This window comes from Lycium ferocissimum, chromosome 2 (assembly GCF_029784015.1).
Source record: "Lycium ferocissimum isolate CSIRO_LF1 chromosome 2, AGI_CSIRO_Lferr_CH_V1, whole genome shotgun sequence".
Lineage (NCBI taxonomy): Eukaryota > Viridiplantae > Streptophyta > Magnoliopsida > Solanales > Solanaceae > Lycium > Lycium ferocissimum.
The window spans coordinates 47423732-47435929 of record NC_081343.1 but is presented as its reverse complement, the minus strand read 5'-3'; the positions used below and the strand labels follow the sequence as shown (position 1 = coordinate 47435929).

Here is a 12198-nt window from a genome sequence, read left to right as displayed (position 1 = left end):
GTTTATGCTCTTTGCCAGTGTATGGAATGCATTCTTCATTATATATCTGTACAATCAGGACTCCATTTATCATGCGTCTAATATGTACACGCGAGAACATATTAACACATATTTCTAAAATTAGATCTCAAAAATTTTCCTTCGTTTTTGTAAGATTGTGCACATTCTCGAGGTATAGTCATAGATTTATACCCATTCTATGTGACATCCTTGGGAGTAATGCATTTACTACAAGAGTCACATGTAGACTGATGAGTGAAGACTGATAACTAGTATGAGCTCTATCACATGTTGAATGTAAAGTTGACTATTTTTAGCGAAGAGTTCAAATTGATGACAATTCCTTCATTTATTCGGACCGTAAACACATTCTTCAGAAAATGGTTTCCTCCATGCCAAACACCCCCTACCGTACATATAAAAGATAATCAATAATATTTATTACTAGATATTTGAGATACATATTTTCAGATACATATTTTCTTTAAAACATATACTCCCTCCGTTTCAATTTATATTAACCCATTTGACTGGGCACGACATTTAAGAAACAGGAAAGACTTTTGAAACTTGTGGTTCAAAATAAGCCTTGAAAATTTGTGTGGCTGTAAATCATTCATAAAGTGAATTTGTTTCCAAATTAGGAAAGAGGTTACTCATTTTGACACGGACTAAAAAGGAAATAGGTTCAAATAAATTGAAACAGAAGGAGTATTAAGTAATTATAAATTAGCAACTGATACCATAAAGAATTATTGGTAGCTTACAACTCATGTGAAATTGTGAATATAATATGGAATTCATAATTTGATATATCTTCTGCATAACAAAAAGATAAATATGAGTTTAGATTTTTTTTATTTTTTTTATTTTATAATTAATATTTGTACTAATGAATAGAAAGCGAAACTTGTAAAAATATGAAATAGTTTTTAACAAATGTTGCTCGTACGTTTGAAATGTAAGAGAAAGAGTATGAACATAATATATAAAATTTGAAAAGAAAACTAAAAGAGACTATGAAAAATTAACTTGTTATTACACCATATACATTACCATCAACTTTCATTACCTCCTTGAGAATTGAAGAGTGTAATTATTGCTCAAATCCAATTCTATTTTTTTCCAAACACGCTTCTAGGATTCATTTGTTTGCTCTTAATGAAGGTTTCAATATTATCATTAAGTGTGTTTGTTTTTAAATTTTTGGGGGTGAATTTTGAACCTGAATCCTCAAGGTGAATTTTGAACCTTCTAAATCACCACACCAGCCTCTTTTCTTGTGTTCAAGGCATTCAAAATCGATATATATACATAATTTTTGTTTAAAAAAAAAACATTATATATACGGTGTAATTTTTTGTCGAGGTGTTTGGGCGAACACCCTCTCTGGGCCCTAGATCCGCACTTGTCCTCAGCCATAATCACCACACCTGGATGTCACCACCATCAGCCACCATCATTTATAATCACCACCACCAACACCATTAAAATCATCAATCACTATATACTGCCAATCGTCATCATCATTCACAACTACCATTAGCTATCAGTATCGTCCACCACAATTATTAGCTTCCACCACCAACTGCCACGATCAACAACCATTATTAATCATTCTGATAGCCCCTATCACCATTAGTTACTACTTATAACCACCACCATCCCCAATCGACGTCCACAACCACCACCAATTGCCATATAATTTTTTTAAAATGATATAAATTAGGTTAGATTAATTTAGTATTTTATTTATTAATTTCCAGATAAAGAAAAGCTTTATATATTCAGATATTGTTGAGACAACAAAGAGTCTTATTTATTTAGCATTCATATCGTAATACAACACTTTAATATTCAGATATGTATTCAAATTCAGACATCTAAACCTTAGTACACATCTTAATATTCAGATATTCAAACATCCAAATCTTAATACGTGTCTTAACATTTAGATGTGCATTCAGATTTAACCGTCTTAATGTTAGTAAAAACAACTTAGGCATTGATAAACTTCCTAATCAGTAAGAGAGAAGTTTGTTTGATCATTTCAAATCGAAATGCAAGAGTTTAGCCAGAAAGCAGTATTTAAACACACAAGCTGGAATAGCTCAGTTGGTTAGAGCGTGTGGCTGTTAACCACAAGGTCGGAGGTTCAAGCCCTCCTTCTAGCGTATTAAATGTTCCCTTTTTTGCGGTCAATTCTTCGTTTTTACTTACTTTTGCTTTCATGAACGTTGTATTAATTATCAGTGCTCTCTAAATCTTTAATCTACTCTATTTTTCTTGTATTCATTGAACAAAGCACACTTGCTTTGGAATATATATATGCCGGAAATTCTCCTATATAAGAAGTGGGAGTGGGCTGCTGAAGCACACACCACTTTGTTGACATTCCAGCTTATTCAGAGGGCATTTTCATCATTTAGCACAATTTGTCACCGTCACACTAGGCCCACAATTTGTTCTTTTTCGTTTCACTCCCCGTAGTTACTGGTGTCAGTCATGTCACTGTAATGACAGTGCATCTGTCTTCTTTTCTACTTCTCAAACCAAAGTAGTGAACTATTATATTTCCAAAATTTAATAAAGACTCATAGAAAAAATAGATTAAGAGCCCATTTCACATAAGTGGCTAAAAACAGCTTATAAGGTATTTTCAGCTTTTTTGAGTGTTTGGTTAGCCAGTTTATAAGCTATTTTGTGCTTAAAATAAGCCTAAAAATAAGTTAGATAACCCAATTTATTTTTTTGGACTTAAGTTTGTTTTTAAGGCTTATATTTTTTTTTTAAATTTTAGTAAATGGACCTAAAGAAACAAACTCTTTTACACTTTGCTTGAATACACAGCATTCAAGGTAGACAACTGATAAAGAGCTTAGAAATTAAATTATTCATAAGAAAAATAAAAACAAAATCAAATTAAACCAATTTTTTTTTTTAAATGTTTATCGGTTGATTTGCAGACAAACACATTAGCTAATGCATGGATTTGTATTTATGCACGGCGTAAATTTGCATTGGTTGTGACTATTGTTGTTGTTTTGGAAAATATTTTTACCAATGTTAATAATATTCATCAGATATTCATTTTATTCTTAATGAGATGATTTACTAGCACAGAGATATGTAACTTATTTTAGACCATTAATTTAAAAATCATTTAATCAACACCGCTTAAAAAATTTGGCTCCCGTTTGATCATAGATTTTGAAGTTGAAACTTGAAAATTTGAGTTTTTGGAATTGTGTTTTTGAAACTTGAAATTGTATTTGGATATGTATTTTACTTGAAAAAAATTTGAAGTTTTTGAAGTGGAAGTCCAAAAACTGGTCTTAAAACTTGAAATTCTTTTGAAGATAGATTTTCAAAATTTGATCCAAAATTTATGACCTAACAGATATTTAAAGATATATTATTAAAATCTAATTCAAAATTTATGGCCAAATGCTAGCTTAAATTCATGAACACCTGTTGGGGATTCTTCCACTAGTATTAAAAGGAACACCACACTCTCTTTTTCGTTATTAAATGCATTGCTTTGAACGCAACATTTAATAAGAGGAATTTTGACCTTTTAACTTGGTCCCACTTTGGCCCTTCGCTTATTATGCTTTCGGCTTAGGCAGAAATTGATTATTTGCCTCCTTATCACCAAATATTAAGTGCTTATTTAAAAATAAAAAAAACAGAATCAACTGGTCAAATATTCCATGTGGAAGGTTGCATAGTAAATTTAAATAGAGCAAAAAAGTGAATTTAAAAAATCATTAATCCCTCCATTTCATATTAGTTGTCATATTTCGTTTTCGAGAGTTAATTTAACCAAACTAATTCTGAATTAAATTGAATTAGATTAATTCAATATTTTAAAATTATAATTTAGATATTAAAAAGTTATACGAAAAATACTACTTATAATATTAAGAAAGGTCACTTAAACTACAACTTTAGGAAAGTGAAACATGACGAATATTGTGGGACGGAGGCCGGAGGGAATATAAGATTAAGAAAAGTCAATTAGAATACAACTTGCAACTTTTGGGAAAATTACGTGGGGTCAATACTTTAAGACTAGGATTACCACTGTTACCAACTTTATCAAATATTTATTAATATTACCAATAATTTACCAATTTTACCAAACATTGAAATATCCCCATCCCCACCTTTTTAGCCTAATTAAATGGAACATATATTTATAACTATTTTTTTTTATTGTATTTACTTTCTTTGTTAATGCCCATTAATTATGGTATACCCACGCCCACCAGTTTCACTCACTATGAAACAAACGGATCCGACTTCTCTCCATTTCTTATTGTCTCTATTTCCCCAAGTTCTTACTTGGATGAATGACAAGTGTCCTATTTTAATATCAAGGGCTTAGATTTAATTAACTAATGTCGAGTCTTAACCATGGTTAGAATATTTAGAATTTACACATATTTACTCTCAAAAGATTTGGAAATCCCACCATCCTAGCAAAAAATTCGGATGATTATTATCATTATTATTCAATTTATCTCCTTATTTCTATACCCTGAATCACGATCTACGTTGAACATAATTAAGATGTCGACAAGAACCTTTGTTCTAATGATTTCTGCAATGATCATTAATCTTCTCGTTTCTATGTATTTTTCTTACCTTTTTTTTTTTTTTTTTTTTTTTTTTGTTTTTGCGTTTGAGTGAGAACTTCAATAATTCGATTGACCGGAAAATGAACACCCTCAACTGTTTTAATGAGTAAACTCGTATCAGTTTCCCACTTCAAAAAGTTATTGGAATTTCATAAACATATTGTATGCGATTTACTGCTTATAATTGTTACTCTAAGAAACACACAAAAATCGAGTAGCATATGATTTTTGAAAAATTGAAAATGGATTAGCAAGAACCAGGAAAGAAACCCGTAATAAAGTAGGAAAAGTGAGAAAAATTAAATATACTTATAAATGAGATAATATTTTAGCTAGAATTGTGGAATTGGCAAATTTTTTTAGAGTAAATAAAGAAAATATTTGTTATTCTAACCATGATTAAGATTTTGCTATGAGCAATTAAATCCTAACCTTTAATTCTTAACTATGACATATGTCTCTCATCTAAGTAGGAACTTGGTGAAAATGGAGAGAGTGAAAATGGAGAGGAGCCCCATCCGAAACAAACATTTTCTCCCATAATTCTTGTGATTTCCCTAACTGCCCTTTTCTCCCAAAATTCTTCTGTTTGTGTTATTACTATAATTATTTTTTTTGTATATATCAATTATAGGTTCATTCTTTTCACATTTGATTTTGTATTTTTACTGTATCTTTTTGTATATATTACTTCTTTGTCATCAAAATATACTTCATATATTTTAGTTTTGTATGTTGTAGCTATTGATACAAGTTCTTTATCTCATTTTTGGGGGTATATGTGTTTGTATTATTATTGCATTCTTTGTGTGTGTGTGTCTATATATATATAGTTTGTATTTCTTATTGTATTTTAGGTTCTAGCTATTGATATAAGCTTTTTATCTCATTTTTGGGAGTATGTATGTATTTGTATTATTACTGTATTTTTTTGTATATATTAGTTATAAGTTCATTTTTTTCACATTCGATTTCATTTTTTTTCACATTCGATTTTGTATTTTAACTGTATTTTTTTGTATATAATAATCGGTTCATTTTTTCACATTAGAGTATACTTTTCTTTTTTTTCTTTTTTTTATCTTGTATTTCTCAGTTGCTGAAATTGTACGATTTATATTTTTCCTCTTCTATTAATTCTTCCTCTAAAGATTAAGTTTATTCTTCGAACAGAAGAGTATATAAACATGTTTTATATTTATATTGTATTTGTCAAATGCTAAAATTGTATGATTTATATTTTTCCTCTTTTGGTAATTCTTCCTCTAGAAATTTCTTATTGGAAGGAAGATTATGAATCTTGAAAGAAGGTAACGGTAGATCCCTAAAAACAATGCCTAGAAAGAGTGATCCTATTAAAGGTAAAAGGTATCCTACTCTTGTTTATCCTATTTATATATTGTTGGTAATCAAACTACTGGTATGTTCTGTAAAAACAATTTTACTGGTATTATAGGTAAATAAGGTTGTAATGTTACCTGCATAGGAAATTTTCCCAACTTTTTATTCGAACTTTAGAAAGTTATGACTTCACTCGAGGTAATTTGGGCTACTAGGATCAAGTGATAGTTGAATTAAAAAAGGCAATGAGAAAAGGGCTAAAAGTGAAATAAGTTATAAGCAATGGAAGCTGTTTCCAGGGGGCCAGTACTTACCGTGTGAGAATATACAAAAGCCATTTAGTAGTGGGTGTATGTATTATTCAATTTGTGCTCAATCTCTAGTACAAAAACAAAGAACGGTTCTAGCTTCATGCATTCAATTTTTGACAACTTATAGAACGGACTACAGAGTACTTATATTTTTAACTTTTTTTCTCGGTCCGATAGTCTCCAGAGCTCGAAACTAATTGGTCTTGTTAAGAAGCTGAATCAATATTTCAATTTTACGGGTTCCGCATTTTAGAATGACAACTTTAAGTAGTAAAAACTAAGTCCTAAATTAAATATTTAAACATATTTAATGAATTCTTTACACAAATACACTATTTGAGCAATAGCTACTGAGTTCGTCCGAACACGTATTGTGGGTACTAGCTTCGCCCTTGGTCTGATTAGTTCAGATTTGCACTGGGTAACCCCACGTAATGGATAATTAAAGCATTTCCTTCGTAAAAATATCACGGAGTACCTTATTTGGACATCACTATTTAACATGTATCAATATTTTAAAATTATTTAATATGCACTCAATTTATTGACAAAACATCAAATATGTCGTCTTGAAGTTTCATATGACTTTAGTTTAGGACATTTCTACATTGGTTGGTGGTATTCTTAGCTAAATGCCTCGTCCGCGTATGACTTGATTCCCTTTCCTATTTTCGGCGAGTGCATGCATGTAGCTGGAAGGTGCATGAAATTTCATGTCTATATATATATCTGATTGTTGTAGGCCAAATTATTATAAGGCACTCAAATCTCCACATTCTTTGTAATTTTGTGAGTTCAACTTATATAGCAAATGGCTTCAAAGTTTCACTATCAAGGCAATCACGCATTCTGTAAAACAGAAAAGGTGCACGAAATTTCATGCATTTCTTCCAATATTGCAATTCTTGTTCTCCCATTATTTTGCTTCTTGCATTATACTTGGTTCATGTTTTTTTTTTTTTTGAAGATTAACGTTCTTTGACAAATAATAATTTTTTTCGTTGCTTGCAGGGTTATATAGTATATCCCAAAGCTCTTAATATTATTTGGGGAAACGATAAGCGCTTTTGGAGGTTACCCAAATACGAGTAAGATTGGGCATACCAAATCTAATTAAGTTTTTCATATTGAACGTGTTACTACTACGTATTTAATTTGTAGTTTGAGCTAACATTGTAATTAAATATATATTTGAATTACAGAAATGATGGTGCAGAACTTATACAAGTAAATTGGCTGGAGGTAACTGGTTGCATTGACAATGTTGTAGAAAAGAAACCATACGACATTGGCTTTACCATGTCATTGATGACTGATGCGTTCGGTTGGAATGAGTCACCGGTTTATATTATGGCTAAATGGGGAGATAACACTCAATGGAGAAAGGTGAATTTGACAACTGAGAAGGACAAAAAGATGATACAAAAAACTATTACAATAACAAAAGGGAAGGGGAATGCTGATGATAAGCTTTGTTTTGGGTTGTATGAAGTTTGGAACAAAAAGTGGAAAGGAGGTCTCAAAATTCATTGTGTAAACTTGACAGAGAGAAGCTAATTTAGCTGATGGAGTGAAATAAGAGAGGAAGCTCAAGTTAAAAGTCATATTTTTGTTCCATGTATTTTGTTAGAGTGTGGTTTCTTACATATATTTAACTACTGTACTTGTCCGCGTTTCGTGCGATCATGAAAAATCAAAATATACTTTAATTTTAAGTCATAGTACCCATAAAGAAAATAAATCTTCAGAAATAAACATCTTTTTGATGATTCTACCACTTTTTATAGTTCTTTTAACATCTTATATAAAAAGAATTGTAAGAAACATTTCTAGATTAAATGCGAAATAGGCTATCTAATCAGTATATGTGTTGAATTCCATAACTCTCAGGGTCTTTCATAGGTATCACACTTGGTTAAACCTCTCTTTTTTATTTTGTTGTTGCAAAGACAATCTAAATTTAAAATAGATTCTTGTGATCAAAAACTCTCGTTTTATTTTTTTGTAGCAAAATTAGTAACAAAGTTTAGAAAAAGGAAGAATGTTCAGCCTACCATAACAGTGAAAGATTGTCAAGGAAAAAAAAAAATTAGAAACCAATAACATATTTGTAAGCAACCCCTTAATTTAGGATCAAAAATATTTTTAAGGATAAGCACCAAAACAGATAGAGTGGTCTCCAGTTATGTGTGTGTGTATATTTCTTTCTGATGAGGTAAATATCTTGTTATATAAATCTCTTTATAATGACTTACATGACATAGTCTTCTCTCAACTATTAGGTTGAAAATTAAGTACCGGTCATGCTTATAAGTTTTTCATTCAAGAATAACACAACTTAAATGCTTTATGAGAAAGTGGTGGCAAAAGACAAAGCTACGTGTGATCTTGAAATATAATGCCAACTTGATTTGAAATCTGATCACATTGACCTCAAGAATTTAATTTTTTAATGGAGGCGAAAAAATATAGCAGAAGATTGTACGATAATTTTATCTAATGATATGTAACTGAAGTGGAAGGAAACGTTTGAACAGTACCTTTGCTTCTCAAAGAACACCCCATAGAAGTAGTGGAAAACTAGTTTCAGGAAAACCAACAGTAGACCGGAGAATTGATTGGAAGATTATCGAACATGGAACCTTTATTCCAGTCTCAAGTACGGTGCTTCAATTCAAGCCAGCACCTAACATTTCACTCACTATTTCAAATGGTTAAACGTGATACTTCAGCAGTCAATATTTAAAAATTGAAGCTACCTGTAGGAATATGAATAGCATAAACGAATTAAGTAGAGTACAGACTTATGATGATGCACATATTAATGAATCAAACATTACCACTTTAAGATTTTACTCACACTTGCCTTGTCACAAAGTACAGGCAATAAAATCTATCACTTGTTCATGATTTTTCCAAAAAGCCATATCTCCCTATTTGTATGAGTTTTTTTTTTTTTTTTTTTTAAAAAAAAGTGAAACACATAAAATAAGAAGGAAAAGCTTTGTTTATTGTACAGGCGTATGGAAATCAAATTGTATTTCAAGAGTAATCGCTTCGACAATTCTGATGAAAACGTTAAATACTTTATCGAAATTACATATTTGGATATGAACTATTCTCATACTTAAATGAAGCATGTATTCAAGATATATCTCAAAGCTATTTCAGCCTCTATGCATCAGCATTATAGTCCACAAGAATTTAGCCTAAATATTCACATCATTAAAACTGTGAAAATATAGAAAAACGAAGAATTGACTGACAATTTTCCTTCCTTTCTTGTTGTCGAAATCGTCAAGAGCCTATAAAATCAGTAAGAGGTAAAGGTATAAAGAACAGAAAAAATCAATCTAAGTGAGGGAGGAAGAATAACATAGTAGAAGTAAAGAAAGGGAAAAGCTAGTAGGTATTGTGCGTAAAATATATTGTAATACTATCGGAAACAATAGTTTCATCAAACCTTAGAGATTTTTGGCCTTCTGGAAAAACTTGTTCAATAAACGTTAGAAAATTTTGGCTTTTATACTTTTTAAAAAATTGACTGCTTTTCTTACAACTTTAGGCTATTATGATAATATCGTAGCCCCCAAAAACCCCCAGCTATTTGCATATTAAAAAGAAGACAAAGCGATAAATGTTTCACCAAAATTCTCATACTTGGACTCATACTCTTCCAAAATCCGATATAAAAAATGGGGGAAAAAAAGATTTAATACAAAAATACATGAAAGAAAACACCAACTTAAAAAAATGAAGAACTTGTACCTTCAGATATTTCTCAAAGATGGTAAACTTCCTCTCAGATATTGTTTAATTAGTTAGCCAATGAAACTTGAAATGTTCAACTTTTCCCTACAAACACTTTTAACAAAACCCAAACAATACGTGAAGTTACGGAGCAAAGTACTGCTCGAGCAAATATATAAGGAAAACAATAAATAAATATTTAGTGGCATTATCTATGCACAAACGTTAGACAAAAAACTCATTAAGTGAACATATTCAAGATTAATCAAATCTCACAAAATGGACTACAAATAACCAAAAGATGCAAACTTTATTGATACATAATTGGAAAATAACCAAAAGATACAAACTATCTCATAGAATGGACGACAAAATAACCAAAAGATATAAACTTTAGTGCTACATAATTGAAAAACGACCAAAAGATATAAACTTTATTGCTACTTAATTGGAGCGGTGAAGATTCTAGATCGGCGTAAATTCTGAAATACAGGTCTAAACTTTTAAATAAGTATGATCAGAACAGAGACATGGTTCATGATTTTAGTAAAAATTATACTTCAACATTTAAGCCCATATTCACATAATTGTATGTTTAGAATGCTACAAAAATAAGAAGGGAAAAAGGAGTTGGATATATGTATATACCTTCGACTTCATAAGTTTTATAGGAAATCCTAGTCCCTCTAACACACATAGTTTTGGCCATATGGTTTAACTCTGTTATAGAAAAATCTTCTTCCCTTTCTCCTTCACTACATACTTTATCTGCACATAAAAAAAATGATAAATTCAGGGTTAGATATACGCCGGGATTAGATATACGTGAAACTTACAATTTTAGATGGACCTCTCAAATGGAAGAGGGAATAGAACTAAAGAGGAAAAGAAGCAGTAGATTTTCGGTAGGAACGCTTCGTTTTCCAGAAGTTACAAGGAACTGAGCGAAGCGACTCTTGGAGTCTTATAGTAAAACAAAGACTCCATTTTATTTGTCCCTTTTTTTCTGATTTTGAAAGTAGATTTGAAGGAAAATTGGCAAAAATAGAAGAAAATACAAATACTGAATTCTAAAGCATGCCACGTCAGCGGGCCTTTGTCTTGCTTATATATATATATATATATAGATTTGTAGTTGTGTTTGTATTGCTTGCATCATGAATGAAACTATGATTCACAATCATATGATCTCTTACATTCATATATTGAACTTAATGATAACTAAAAGTAAAATCGAACCTAGGAAACTAGAGACAATTTTGAACACCCTAGACCACTAGAGCTAATCTTTTGCATTTGTTTAGGGTATTCAAAAGTTAATATATGTACATAAACACAAAAAATTTATCCTATATGTACACTATAATATTTTGCCGAGGGTGTTCCGGAACACCCTGCCACCCACGTAGATCCGCCCCTGTTTGTGCAAAACATTGTATAGTTTTTGCCTGTGCTTTATTGTTTGCGAGCAGTTATTGTTGAAGTTAGCTAATGAATGAAGTTAGCTAAGTGAGTGTGAATGAGAAATAGAAGAAGAAAGGAAATGGAGGGAAAATGAAATTTAAAACAAAATTCTTTTTGGAAAGGAGCTTTGTCTCACATAGGTAGTGGAAAGGAAAATAAGTGTGCTTAAATAGAGAAACACTTCTTTTAGCTCTTAAAGAGTTGAGAAGAGGGATCGTTCTCGCGCCGTCGCCATCACTCGGCTCGGCTTCGGTCAATTTATTGGTAATCATTTTAGAGAAAATTTATTTTATTCATTTCCATTTCTAATAATTTTCCGCTAAAATTAATTTAGAAATTCATGGAATATTTTCCGAACAGACATTTCTATTTTCTGAAAAGGCATGGCCTTTCCGAACAAACACCATACATGTTCTGAACAGATATTTTGCTGGATATAAATATAGAGGCAATGCCTCATTTTCTGCGCAACAAAAATTCTGCATACCATCTGCAATCTGCACAGTTTTACAAAATAAAAACCGAGTCAGTGACTTGTGTGATTTGTTACCATCTTTGAGTTCACGTGAAGTCATAGGCGTTTGAGGCACCGCTACTCCTTTGACAGGCTTATCCGTTTTATCTATGGAGGAGGTAGCCATATTCTCGGGATTTAAGGGGATTAAATTTCTTAAGGACACACGTTGAAT

The 12198-nt window shown here is 31.0% G+C and overlaps 1 protein-coding gene, 1 long non-coding RNA gene and 1 other non-coding gene across 3 annotated transcripts; 2 read left to right on the top strand and 1 right to left on the bottom strand.

Moving 5' to 3' along the window:
- Positions 1–2100: 2100 nt before the first annotated feature.
- Positions 2101–2174, top strand: TRNAN-GUU (transfer RNA asparagine (anticodon GUU)). The gene has a single exon. It is a non-coding gene; the product is annotated as a tRNA-Asn (tRNA).
- A 4880-nt stretch (positions 2175–7054) lies between these two features.
- LOC132048129 (protein PHLOEM PROTEIN 2-LIKE A9-like) lies at positions 7055–9253 on the top strand. Its single transcript, XM_059439052.1, has 3 exons — positions 7055–7160; positions 7307–7383; positions 7498–9253. Exons 1-3 carry the CDS (start codon positions 7107–7109, stop codon positions 7850–7852), a joined length of 486 nt encoding a protein of 161 aa, XP_059295035.1. The 5' UTR covers positions 7055–7106; the 3' UTR covers positions 7853–9253.
- Positions 9254–9450: 197 nt separating this feature from the next.
- On the bottom strand, positions 9451–10999 carry LOC132048130 (uncharacterized). The gene is made up of 4 exons (XR_009412910.1): positions 10882–10999; positions 10694–10813; positions 10064–10159; positions 9451–9600 (listed from the first exon to the last, which is right to left on the bottom strand). It is a non-coding gene; the product is annotated as an uncharacterized LOC132048130 (long non-coding RNA).
- Positions 11000–12198: the final 1199 nt, after the last annotated feature.